The 13,850-nt window shown below is 46.6% G+C and overlaps 1 protein-coding gene across 1 annotated transcript in view; it reads right to left on the reverse strand.

Moving 5' to 3' along the window:
• The window catches only part of LOC142591176 (uncharacterized), a 58,314-nt gene extending 50,440 nt beyond the window's left edge, over positions 1-7,874 (reverse strand). The window contains exons 1-2 of the mRNA XM_075703540.1: positions 7,642-7,874; positions 6,095-6,195 (exon numbers count right to left, since the gene is read on the reverse strand). Of these exons, the coding sequence (XP_075559655.1) occupies positions 6,095-6,195; positions 7,642-7,735 (195 nt within the window). The 5' untranslated portion in view covers positions 7,736-7,874. The remainder of the gene's footprint in view (positions 1-6,094; positions 6,196-7,641) is intronic.
• Positions 7,875-13,850: the final 5,976 nt, after the last annotated feature.

The raw sequence follows: 13,850 nt of genomic DNA on the forward strand, positions 1-13,850 counted from the left end.
CCATTAACACATGCGCTTAACTTCACTGTAATACTTGTATTTCCTGCGCATAAAATTTCCGCATTACAAGCCGCACACTGTGGTCCCATCTGCACTGTTATCTGTAAAATTTCTGTAATTTCACATCGGTCATTTATTCGATATTTTTATATAAGATTTAGTAATAGCATGTTATTTAGTGGTGTTGCTATACTAACCAAAGTATTGTATGTCAACGAAGAAAGTTGGACAAGTTGATGTTGATGCAGTCGCTGTGACATAGTTATTAGCGTGAACGAGACTACAGAAAAAAGGTTGGGACAGGACAGAGCGCTAGTTCTGTCCCAACCTTTCTTCCATTCGTTTTGTTTGCGCTAGTAACTGTGTCATCGCATCTATTGTATATCACATCGTCATTGGTGATTTTTGCAATACTTAAAGTAGTTTTTTTCTGTACCCTGTAGCATAAACTGTTTCTTTGTCTTTTGCAAAATTGTCTAATACACTGCTCACCTACTTTGGTCTCACGGAGACTGGCAGTATGGCAAATAAGCAAATAAATAAACTGTACACAACATAATATACATAACTAGAACTTTCTTTCCGCACACTGCACGTCTGTGGTAATGATACATTGACGTTGTAATGAGCTATAATGTGCATGTGTTCTCGAAAGAGCTCTAAAGCAAGAAGCGCTTTCTCTGCAAGCACGCTGTTGGCCATGGGCTAACAGCGGGACTGCAGACAAAAATATTTGACAGAAATCTGTGATAGCACGTGCATAGGCAATTTGCATCAGAGATCTTTGTCTCCGGGTTCCAGGTGACGTGCATGCGATAATGTATACTTTTCTTTCCGTAAGCAATTCGAAATGATATTTTTTTCCAGAATTATGCGAGGAAATACCGGTCTTTGGAGTTCAAATGAAAACAATTGACATTGCAGGTAAATGTTACTTTACAACTGCTAAGGAACCTTAAATTAACTCAGACAAAGGTTTCCACTACATTCTACTACAGAAAACACTTACTTGTTCAGCCTATTTCTCAACTCTTGTGAGCATGCAGGAGAGCATCTTGACCTTGGCGCAATAAAAAGAGCACGGAAGGAAACGTCTACGACTTTCTACATTTACTTAAGAACCCACGTTGTGTATCACTCACTTCGGTAGTATCCTTGTTAAAATATTGTATATGATTTCAGAATTACTGACGAATACCGAAAAGCGAGCTGTTAAGCAGGTTGAATTTGGGGAGCACATAGTTTACTCTAGGCTGCGTGAAAGATTTTCGGAGTTCACATAAAGAAGTAAAATCCAAAATTCCAAGGAAGCTGCGTATGTTGGACTAGTAAATTCCAGAAATTAAACAAAAAGAAACGAAACGTAATATGTCAGCCCCGCAGATGCTGACGTTGCATTGCTTTCACCATGGTTTTTGAAAAGAACTCTCCTGGTTGAGCAGCTGAACTATCGTTATTCTTAAATAGATGTTTAGGTACTGGCAGTGCTTAAGGCTGGGAAACTTTACTCTTTGGAAGAGCTTTTTAGCCTATAGTCTTTGTGTGGCTCGATTATTTCAGTCTTGACGCGCTCCGCATATCCGTCTTCTACAGTGGTTGTTGATACAGATGAGTCCATTAAACAAAGGCCCTGTTCTTGTTTCCTTTTCACATACTTGATTCCTCGTAGTAGCACGTAGCACTGAGCGAATAGATCATTCGAAGGGGTGGTAGCATAAATAAAAAAAAATACTATGGGGTTGTACGCGCCAAAACCACGATTTCATGATGAGGCACGCCGTAGTGGGGGACTACAGCATAATTTGGACCACTAGACGTTCTTTAACGTACACCTAAATCTAAGTACAGGGGTGTTTTAACATTTCGCATCCATCAAAATGCGGCCGCCGCGGCCGGGATTCAATCACGCGACCTCGTGCTTAGCAGTCCAACGGTGATGCCATAACTGTGGGCCCTACGGTTGAAACCATGTGCGGCTTAGCGATATCGCCCCTTACACGTATCCTTACTAAATTCTAACTTCGGACCACCATGGTTCGAGAAACGTCTACCGTGTTTCCCTGCAATCAGCTAAAGAGAAAACCTTTTATCAGAATTCGTTTTAGGTGTATTCCCTAAAGGGGCTGACAATCAGTTTTTATGGTACCAGTTCTTTTAGTGCAACGGAAAGCTTACCGCTCGTAGTTTTCAATGACGCAGTGGCAACGTGGAAAACGTCGTACACCATTTCCCTAACCGCAATTTTTCGGTCTGCTGTGAGAATGTAGTAGTGCGCTGCAAACGTAGTGGAAATAGCGATATGTGTTCGAATGGCTATAATGGCATATAGTGGCTCGATAGCCATTATATGCCGGCATTGCTGGGAAGCAGATGACACGTTCGGCCCTAGTGCTAAGAAAGCAATGTTTTGTTTATCAAGCTGACGTTCCTGCAGTTCATGCTTTCTGAAGTGTTCATTTATTTCTGTAACAGAAACAAACCTAGAAGGCGATGCTTTTGGTGGCTGCATGAGCTGGGCTTTTTCTTTTTTTTAGCCAAGGCAAGCTAAGTGATAGGTTGTGCCAGTAGTGCTGTTAGTGCACTGCTTGCACCCAACCACGGCGCAATTAGTCGATGGCATTTTGTACCTCACAGGGACCACATAACTCCGGGTACTCGTTCGCAACCTCACGCGCGTGTGCAACAGCACTCATGTGAGATGACATATATCTGCCACTCCCCTCGTTACCACGCAGTAATTACCACGCTGACACGTCATCACGAGTCAGCGTCGTCTTTTTTTTTACTTCGTAATACGTATAGAATGAAGGGCAAGCGTATAACAATATGAGAACTGCAATTTAAAGAATAAGTATGCGATACTTAATAACAGCCTACTTACGTACAGTAACCTGGTATTCTTCATTCGAAGTACTAAGGCTTCACCACCGTTCCCGCCACTTACCATATTTTGCGGCTTTCAGTGCCAATATCAAATTTATTTGCTGCTTAAATCGCGAACAGCATGCTCAATTCTATCGATATCAACTACGGTCTTTTCATTTCCACTCACAGCACGCTCTGGCCGGCTGTAAGTTTCTTTATCCTGAATGCACAACACACCTGCTAAAATACTGTAATGCGTCTTCTCTGTGGAAGTTTTCTGTAGTGGTTAATTGTGTTCTTACGTTTGTCTGAAGTAAATGCACAGTGAATTCATGTACTAAAGCAAGACGAAATAATTGATCGGTGCTCCCAATTTCCAAGGCATCGCTGTTAGCGAGAACAGGGCCTTTGCAGGCGAGAAATCATCGTTAACTCAAGACAGACTTGTAGTTATCACCGCCGCTTGGAAGGTGCGCCAGCTATTCCAGATGACGTAGAAATGTCTCGTTTCTGTTTGGTATATGCAGATACGCATCGTAGACATGCCATACATAGGTGTATCATAGATAATAAACTGGGAATAACGTCGTAGCACCGCAAGAAGGAAGGTCTAGCTTTGCGTACTTTATATGACGAACGTCAATGTGGAGGCACACCAACGCTACTGTTTCACGCCGCTCTGGTAGCACTATTCGCGGGCGTGTGGCAGGCTCGCGCAGCGGCCCTGTGGCTGCAAAGCTTGGCAGTGCACAACGTCCACGCGGTCGTTCGTGCATCCCTAAAGCACAACTCCGGCACTTTTTTTAACATTGTGGAAAAATTTGTTCTTATAAGTTGCTTATGTCTTCCCGCGACATGTGTGGTAAGTGAATTTCTATAATGAACTGCTTAGGTTGGAGAGCAGCTCGGTATGATGACGGCGGAGCCTATAGGAGGTATGCACATGACGTCATCCGCTAGGAGCGCTAGCGGCATCCGCGGAGGCCGCCATAACAGCGGTCGCAAGTTCGCGCTGCCTACGCGAGCAGGCCTGCGTCGCCAAGTGACCCACCGTTAAGCACGAACCGTCAAACGACCTTTTCAATGTGCCTTTCAGACTTGGCTACCGAGTAGTACGTCTTAGGTCAACGATGGGTCTAAGCACGTACGTGCGTGGGCTGAGTGAACCAGAAAAATCGCATTATGAAAACGAAGTGCGCTCGGGCGACTGTGTCGACCAGCTCTAACTCAAAGACCAGCTTCCGCGCGATGTCGGACTACTGCCTCGCGTGGACGTCGCAGACATCAAGGATTACACTGCGAATGCAACGAGCTTCGCGACCCGCGAGCAATCGAAATCCTACAAGTCGATGGAAGGCCACAATAATCTGACGAACGGCTGGGTGCAGCAGCCGCGCGTCAAAGTGCTCGCGTAACATGATCGCCTTCATTACAGAATTTACACCGCGTTGTCCACTTGCGTCGTTAAAGGATAGCGTTAAATTTGCTTCAATGAAAAAAAAAGACCCCCCCCCCTCTCCCCGAGAACTAAACACTGATTTTACACAGCCTTCGCAATTTTTATGTTACGTCAATTATTCTGGTCTTGCCAAAACAGTCCTTTTTTTTTTTTGCCCTCCCAGGTTTGTCAATCACAATTGTTCGATGAAAAGCCACTCGCACCATGGTTTCTCGCAAAATAAAACGGCGGGGATCTGGCGGCACACTGCGCCTGCAAGACAGGCCTGGCAGAGGCGTGCTCGCACATAGCTGCTGTGCTCTTTTACATTAAGGTTGCAGTTAAGAAGAGGAATAACCACGTGTCGAGAGGAACCCAACCTGAACAACATATTCCTATCACCGAGTTTCTTTCTTGTGTGAGTGCTGCATCCGAACATAGCACAGTTCACCGCGACACCGAAGCTCAGTTGACGCACGGCCACGCAGGAGCGTAGTCTGTCCGGATACGTAAACATTGTACGTAGACCTGTTCGTATACATAGAACAGCACTGCGCTCGAGACACTGAAACGTCCTGCTTGTATATCAGCGACTGGATAAGAAAACAAGGCGAACCGCGGGCCAAAAGATAGGGATCAGATGTTCGCGCGAGTAAGACCGCTGCCATTTTTTTCGATACACCCCGACCGTCAATATGGCGCGGCTTGCCCCAGCGACACTGTCGCCGCCTCGCGGGTCGAGCTCAGTGCATACCTCCTATACCCTTCGGAGCCTACATCCTCAAGTGCCGACGGTAGTTTGGGTTGGTGGAATGCAAAAACTTCCGTCAAGTTTGAATATTAGCAATTGAACAAAACCGACGAAACCGTTGAGATACCGGGCGCTTTTCTAATAAAGTATCTGCATGCATTAATACTATGCCTGCAGGTCGAAGGTTGGCCCATGCGACAGTGAGCGTTCGCGCGTAACGATTGCTTGGCAAACGACCGCTCCTCGGTCGCCGTCGTCTGCTCGTAGGCGCTGACGTCAGCAAGCACAAGGTTGACAGTAAATGATCAGACAGCAACGACCCCTGGATGACTGCCCACGTTAATGTAGTTAGCATCGAAGTAATGTAGTGACACACCTTATCAAAACACTGCCGAAACGTCTCGTGTATAAGGTGTATATACTGCAGCTGGGCTGTTATCTCGCGCTTTCCTGTGGACACGTTGCGCCATCTAGCAGCCCCTGCGCGATGTAACTTTGAGCGCGTTTAGGAACGTACATGACGCGCGTTCGAGTCCGCCTTGCACCGCAGAAATTTAAAAGGTTTCTCTTTTTTGTCATTGAAAAGCTTAGCAAAGCGGCCCATTGGCTCAGCCAATGACCCTAGTTGGTGTCCAAGAGGCATAACCATTGGTGGGAGCCCGCAACCTATGTCTCACACCTAGCGATCCAAGTTGGTCAGATGTTCGTTTTGGAACCCGGTTTCCTCAGCTCGAAGTTTTTTTTTTGTCATTGAAAAGCTGCACAAAGCGGCCCATTGGCTGAGGAAATGACCCTAGTTGGTATCCAAGAGGCTTGACCACTTATGGAAAACCCACAACCCCTGTCTCACACCCAGCGATCCTAGTTGGTCGCGTGTTCGTTTTCGAACCCGGTTCCCTCGGCACACCAGCTCGACCCTCTACCATTTAGACTGTGGACCACCCGGTGACCAAAGCTGGAGTGAAATAGGTTACATACGAGCGGACACATAGGCACATCGCGAACTTGGTGAAGTTCCCAAAGATTAGTGGTGTGCTCACCTTGAGAATTAGTGGGCTTAGGTCTAGCTTCATGATGTAGTCCTTGCACGACAGCATTATGTCCGTTGCCGCCCGCATAGCACGAGCGAAGTCCCTCGGATCTGAACAAAGTCAAGTGAATGAGTAAAGGCAAGGCGCAAAAGACCAGGACAGAAGAAGGACACAAATGACAGGACTCGCGCCTCACAACTATGTTTATTTCCGCAACAAGCTTGCCTTATGTTGGTCAATCAAGCCAAATCCCACACGACATGTTAGAAGTAAAATACAGCCATCCATCGACCACTCAGGAATCAAAGAGCAAACAAGAACAAGATCAAATGAGCAAACAAGAACCACACGTGGAGCAGCACGTGAAGCAATTCATCGAGCACAGTCTTTACACACTCAAGCATGAACCAACTAGCCCAAGCGAAGGTTTTCCTTGAGCATAACGTCAATTGAGCGCAGAAATTCCCGCGCTGCTGCTATACAGTTCGTTCTAAGTTGAAGAGACATAATAAAAAAATTCACCGATGAATACGATACTCCCTAATGCGAAATTTGAGCGCTGCTCTACACGTGCTTTTATTTCAGCGATATATTGAGGCACCGCACCGATCGCCGCACCGAGTGGCAGAGCCGCGACGTGCGGCGCTATATATAGACCGGCCACACAGTTGCCGCTTCTCGGTAACTGCAACTTATGCAACCGTAATCCTTACCGGGAAACGCTTGCGGCGAACGCTACGTGCGAAGGCAAGCTTTCCGGTTCTTTATTTTTCATTACCCCGGATGGCCGGTGCCAACGTTGCCGCGGATGCGGGGACGGGAGCGCCATCTGGTGTTGCTTGAAGGTGGCTTCCTCAGCTTTCCTTCTCGCGCTCCCTTCGCTCTTGCCGTCTTTCATGCGAGGCTGCGCTCCGCGTTCGCTCTTTCATCGTTCGCTGTGCTCGTTCGCCCACTTACGCCGAGGGAGGACGAGGCACACCGACGCTCAACGAGGAAACGGGCGCCTACGAGCTACGCTCTAAAAACAGACTTCCATAAAAGGTCATCGGCAAGGCAGTTCCATTGTAGACCAGAAACGCTGCGGTTTTATTGCTATATGCAACTCTAAAGAATTAAATTATGGAGCTTAATGTTCCGTTGCTCTAAATTGGACTTGCCAATTAATTTTGACCATCTGTGATTCCTTAGCCTGCTCCTAAAGCTTACGTAACACAAGCGTTATTTTTTTTTTGCATTCCAACCAACTCAGAATGAGGGCGTTGCGGCCGGTACTCGAACCCGCCATCGCGTACCAAGAGGCATGACGTCATAGCCACTCAGCCACCACGGCGAGTCTTGTAGATCTCTATATCACAGCGAATATTATAGGCATATAAGAAGATCAGCATTCGTTGAAGCTGACTCGCCTAAATGTTGCTTTAAGATTTTTCTCGAAGCTGCGATGACCTTTACTATAGAACAATAAAAACACACAATTTTTCTTTGACCTTAAACAACAATACATGCATCATAATAGAGCAATCTTAATGCTTGACAAAAGCAGCCCGCATACTTACTCAGCTGTTTGCCGCACCATTTCAGCCGTTCTTCGTAACTACCACACCCTGCTAAAGTTAACACAACTGCTAACACGACCCACCACTGAATCATGGCGGTATGCTTACAGAATGTACGATATGTTGAAACTACGGCCAGGCCTTGCCGTGCAATGCTACGAGACGTTCGCGAAATACGCCACACTCGCCTCCGTTGTCCAGCACAGCTATTCAGCACCGTTGTCCAGCACAGCTAGGACGCTTGCTACTTGCAGCGCGCAATGCATTAATAGAAAGTGTGCTCCTTTGAGCACCTGTGTGACGTCAGGAACAGACATGGTCATTGAAGACCGCGGCGTCAAACCCATATTGTTTGCTGTAGGAGTGTGTGCCTATGTCACGCACACAAAGAAAGAAGAGAAATATAATGAATCTTGACATGTCAAAGGCAGTGTGCTTTTCACCACTTCTAATGAATTGCACTGAGCCAATTATCCGTTCCGCAAATATATTAGAAAGTGCAGCTTGGACAATACTTCAGGCCATTTCAAAGTTCGGTAGAGGTCAGACAGTCTTTCGGGGAGGAGTACGTGATGAATGATTACACTTGTCACGTCGTTAGCGCAGTGACGATTATATCACCTGAGTATTCCACCAGGCTTTGACGCATAATTTGGTTTAAAGAATATCTCTGCTAAGTAAAGGCAAATTTAGTCTAGCATAAAGTAATTGTTTGCCGAGGGAATTTGCCGAGGGATCAAATACATCAATAATAACTGCATTGCCATTGCCAAAGATGCTGCAAACGAATGCTTGGACGCTACGCACTGTCAAGACAAGTAAAACATGTATTTTTTCACAAAATAATACATTCATATGTCCCAAAAATTGTGCCAGAAATAACGGACATGAATGCTTTCATGTTTATTTTGTTTAATAAGAAAGAAAATATCACACGATCTTTAGAACTATATCAGTGGGAAACCAGCAAAGCAGTGCATACCGCTGACATGATAAGTGTAAAGGTCGTGAAATGAACAAGTTGAGGACCACTATTTTAATGAAACTTTGTCAGTCAAAACCTTGTTTACATTTTTATACATATGCAACGGCCAGGGAAAAATCTCAGTGACACTGTCCTTCCTTCCAATGTACCGCACAGGAGCAGCTGTCACCGGTCATGTATTGTAATTGCAGCGAAATTGTAGTCGTAACAGAGATCACATATAAAAAGCAGCAGTTCTGCAAAATATACATAAGAAATGCGAAGTACAATGGAATACACAAATGCGAAGATAAATCTTTATAAAAAGCAAGGAAGTGTCTCTGCAAACAAAGCCAGAATTAATATATATGCCGATGTACTCTAAGACGACGTGACCAAGTGCATGTTGCTCACTCTTGTATGTAGTGCGTTACGCTATTTTTTGTATTTCGCTTAATTAGATCTTTAGTCAAGATTAATAAACCAACTTCTGAAGTCCCGAAGCTGGGAAAAGAAATCTAATTAGAAAATTTGCAGAGCGGTTTGCAAAACGTCCGAATAAACAGTTTCTGTCTTTCTATATATCTATTAAGTATTAGTGTATTTCAGCTTACTGATGATGCCTGCTAAATGCAAAATGCCAAGTGACATACCCGCTTGCGCGTCGTGATTGCACTGCTCCCCAACGTTCTGCCCACAACCAGCCATAGGCGCGCTGCCGCTTAAAAGGCGACAGGGCAGCGACGCAGGTGTTGGCTGGGCCATCTACGCCAGCGATGTGCTCCCCTTGAGACACTTTGTTATAGCATTAAGCAGACACAGCGGTTATCGCTTGCGCTGCCGGAAGTAACATATCCGTCATTTCGCGATAGCTGTAAGCAAATTCAACTTCCCTAAATAAAAGAAACTCAGTTTTCAGGAGGCTGAAAATGGTAGAATGAGAGTATCCTTACTGACCAGACGCAGTCTTTCACTGAATTTACATTTATTTTACATGCGCTTTCACAGCAAGCGCTCGACGAGGTCACCTTTTGCAGCGATACAACACTGGGATCTTCTGAGAAAGCTTGCTGTCGCTGCCTTGAGCACCGTCGTTGAAATGCTGTGGCAGACTTCAGTTATATTCTCCTGTAAGGCTTCTGGAGTCGTCGTTTCCGTCGTGTATACGTGATCCTTAATATAGCCTCACAAGAAAAAGTCAAGAGGGTTCAGGTCGGGCGACGTTGCCGGCCACAGGACAGGCCTGTTTCTCCTTATAATTTGCGCTGGGAAGGCAACATCAAACCATGCTTGTGGTCGACTGCAGCTGTGGGCTGGGGCCCCGTCGTGCTGATACCACATTGCGTCAAGCTGGGATAGTGACATGTTGCAGCAGAAGTATTCAACGGGCCCTTTGAGGAACTCACTACATACCTCTTGCCGGTCAAAGTGTTGTTAAAAAACCCTGGTTCAATGACTGTTCTGTCATATATTCCGCACCAAACGTTAAAAGAACACTGATATTGGTGGCAGGATATTCCTAGCCAGTGGGGATTTTGCTCACTCCAGTAGTGTGCGTTGCGGATATTTACTTGGCAATTTCGTGAAGACTTCGCAGCGTCAGTCCGGAAACCTTGGTGAGAAAGTCAGAATCCTGCTCCTCCTTAATCAAAATCCATTTCGCAAAGTCCAGTCTCTTTTGGAGATCCCTTGACTCCAGGCATTGATGCAACTGCAGGTGATAAGGGTGCAGTCCAGCTGTTTTCAAAATCATCCAGGCAGTTGAGTTGGACACACCGAGCTGTGCGCCACGCTATGCGTGCTAGTGTGTGGATTCGCCGCCATGAAAGACAAAACGTTTGAGCGAACCTCATTATTTATGAGTGAAGCTCTCTGCCTCTTTCTTGTGAAGCTGCTGGCTTGCTTCAGCGAGTCGTAGGTGTTGAATATTGTCATCCGGCTCGGTCGCGTACCCGGGTGCCACCTTAGAAATATTCTTGCAGCCTGCCGTCTCTGTCCACCTGCAGCTCCTAGGGCAAGGATCATGTCTGCTTTTTCGTCGTTGGAAAAAGGCATCACGAAATTGCTCGCGCTTTAACAGCCGACGCACGATAGTCTGTTTATCGTTGTCTGAAACTACCACCTATCGCCACCACCACGTCCGTCAATCTCTTTACGCGGCGCAGGAGATAACGGTTGCTAGCTTAAATCGAACAGCCAACGCTTGCACCGCTGTTCTGTCACTTTTTAAGCAGCAGCGCACCTATGGCTGTTTGTGCGCTGAACGCTTGAGAGCAGTGCAATCACGATGCCCAAGACGGGCATGTCACGTTTTGTTTTTTTGTATGTCGCGGGCATCCGCAGTGAGCTGAAAAACACAAATACTTAATAGATACTGATAATAGAAACTGTTTATTCGGACGTTTTGCAAACCGCTCTGCAACTTTCCAATTGGATTTTTTTCCTAGCTTTGTTGCTTCAGAAGTTAATTAATCTTGACTAATTATCTAATTAAAGAAAATACAAGAATAGCGTGACACACTGCACACCAAAGTACCAAAGTGAGCAACATGCATTTGGTGGCGTCGTCTTAGAGTGCATCGGCATATTTTTAACTCTGGCTAAAGTTAGATAAAACACCCTGTATAATGCGTCAAACAAGGCAAATCAACATGTTGTGCAATCACAGATTCATAGATCACAGAACAGCCGGCGTGGTTGCTCAGTGGCTATGATGTTGGGCTGCTGAGCACGAGGTCGCGGGACCGAATCCCGGCCACGGCGGCCGCATTTCGATGAGGGCGAAATGCGAAAACACCCGTGTACTTAGATTTAGGGGCACGTTACAGAACCCCAGGTGGTAGAAATTTGCCGAGCCCTCCACTACGGCGTGCCTCATAATCAGAAAGTGGTTTTGGCACGTAAAACCCCATAATTCTAGACCAGAAAATCCTAAGGCCCGCCCACTCTCCCCTCATTTTCCTGATGCATCGCGCGCGACGGAAGGCGGCGCGCTTCCTCCCCGCTTTTCTCTGTTGCGCACACAAGACTGAGCCACCATCGTCAGCTCACCCCGCTGCGCTTTCACTGGCGCATGCGGCGCGCGCCCGACGCTGTTATCACCCTTGGACTCCATACGGAACATGACGGCGACGACAAGTATGCGCCTTGAATGTCCATATAATTGCTATCGCAATATTGTAGTAAGAGTATCCGGCAATTGAAAATTCCCGTGGCCCATTACTTTTCTCAAAAGGAGCAACAAAATCGAACTTTCACCATGCGACAATTCGCTGCGCCGCAACAATGTATTTTTGTGTCTGTGTGCGGAGGTGGGGGGGGGGGGAGGTGCTGGGGCATCGAAATGAAGAAACGCAAAGGAAAGCATGTTGGCCACAATCGAATGCCTACTTGGGGCACCTAATGTAGCTGCCCAAGGAATATCGAAGAAAACGTGAGACGCTTGGTCCATAGAGAACCATATGCATGCTGCTCGTTATCCTACACTGGCGCGATAAAATACTTTCCGTAGACGTTGCGAAAACATCGAATTGATGGTGATGGCCTCAAGCGAACCCGTTGCAATCAGTCGAGTCCCCACAATGGTGGCGGTGAGTGACCATTGCTTCTTTTTGTCGTCTGCTAGTCTGCTAGCCAGAAAGCGTTAGAAACTCTCTGAGGCCTAAATACACTCCGCCAGAGAAAAACGAACGAGCACGAAAATGCGCCGCGCGGTTGCCAGGGCAACACGCGAAAAACGCATGACCTCTGGCTGGCTCTGGCAGCCCGCGGGTAACGATAACAAAAAAATTGAAGAGGCTGAATGTGTCCTCGCGAATAAAAGTCAACGTAGAAAAAATAAATAAGAACGCAGTTACATTTGTTGGCTTTAGTGTCTTGACATGAATGTTTTGGCGCAGGTGAAAAAAAAAATGTTGATATTTCTTTCTTTGACATGACGGCGCAAATGAACCCCCACAACGCTTCGTCTCATCGGACCTCGCTGCGTGCTTTGTCAACTTGTGTGACAGTGCGTAGACTTGGTTTGTCTGGTTGTATGGCCCGATGTACGGCTTTAGAAAAGTCAATGAAGCTTTGGCGTCAAATGTTTATAAGAACATTAAACTCACAAAGTTCCGGAATTGAAAATGTAAAGCACGACATTGGAAATGTCAGTGCACCTTTCACATTAAAAGTTTATGTCACTTTTATACACATAAAGTTTCATAATTGCAATTCGTGCGGGCCGTAAATGCCGCGACCTCTGCGAGATGCCGCGACAAGCCCGTTCGCCATCAAAGCGCCTTTGAAACTTTGTGCTCGGATTGGGATCTTCGGCGTTATGTGACTCCAGGTGCATGGGCGTTGCCATGAAATCCAGCCCGACTTCACAATATTCGCGCCGAAAGGTCTTTTCGAGCGTGAAAAATACATTCTAGACAAAATTCAGAATGATTTGCGGCGCCGGGGGTTGTTTCTTCATCTGCGGTGCATCACAGCACGAAAAAATTTAGGGGGGGGGCTGAAGCCCCATAAGCCCCCCCCCCCCTCGCTACGCCCCTGCATGGCACATCGCATTGTGGCAGAAGTATTACACTTGAATTGGATTATGCGGCTGTACGTGCCAAAACCACACTCAGATTATGAGGCACGCCGTAGTAGCGGACTGCGGAATAATTTTAACACCGTGATGTTCTTTAACGTGTCAATATCTAAGTAACGAGTCTCAATATATAAGTGCACGTACATTTTCTATTTCGTCGCCGTCGAAATGCGGCTGCCGCGATTGGGATCAAATCCACGATCTCTAGCAATGCCATAGCCGCAAAGCTAACGCGGCGGGCACAGAAGTGTTTATTTGACAGTCGACCACTTCCGTAGTGTCTCCTGGACCCTGCGGTGCGCTTTAATTAATGCGGCTCTGCTTCTGCACGCCCTGCGTAAGTTGCCCGCTTGACATATTTGCATGGCGTTTAATTTTCACAAATAGCAGCAACGTACTGTACCGTGCCTTGAACTTAAGCTTGCCTCCTTGCCTTCTCACGTCACCTCCCCCCTCTCTTGTATGGTAACTGCCTCTTCTCCTCCTTCTCCTCTTCTCCTCTCTACAGTTCTATCTGCGTCCCCTCTGGCTTCGCACTTTAGTAGAAAGGGAAACGCTGGAGTTTCTGCAATGCTTCTGAGGGGAGTCACGGATAATTGCAGCTGTCAAGCGGATAATGTGGCGACGGCCAGGGAGCTCCAGAGGGCATTGTGCACATTCGAC

The sequence above is a fragment of the Dermacentor variabilis genome, chromosome 8, assembly GCF_050947875.1.
Source record: "Dermacentor variabilis isolate Ectoservices chromosome 8, ASM5094787v1, whole genome shotgun sequence".
Lineage (NCBI taxonomy): Eukaryota > Metazoa > Arthropoda > Arachnida > Ixodida > Ixodidae > Dermacentor > Dermacentor variabilis.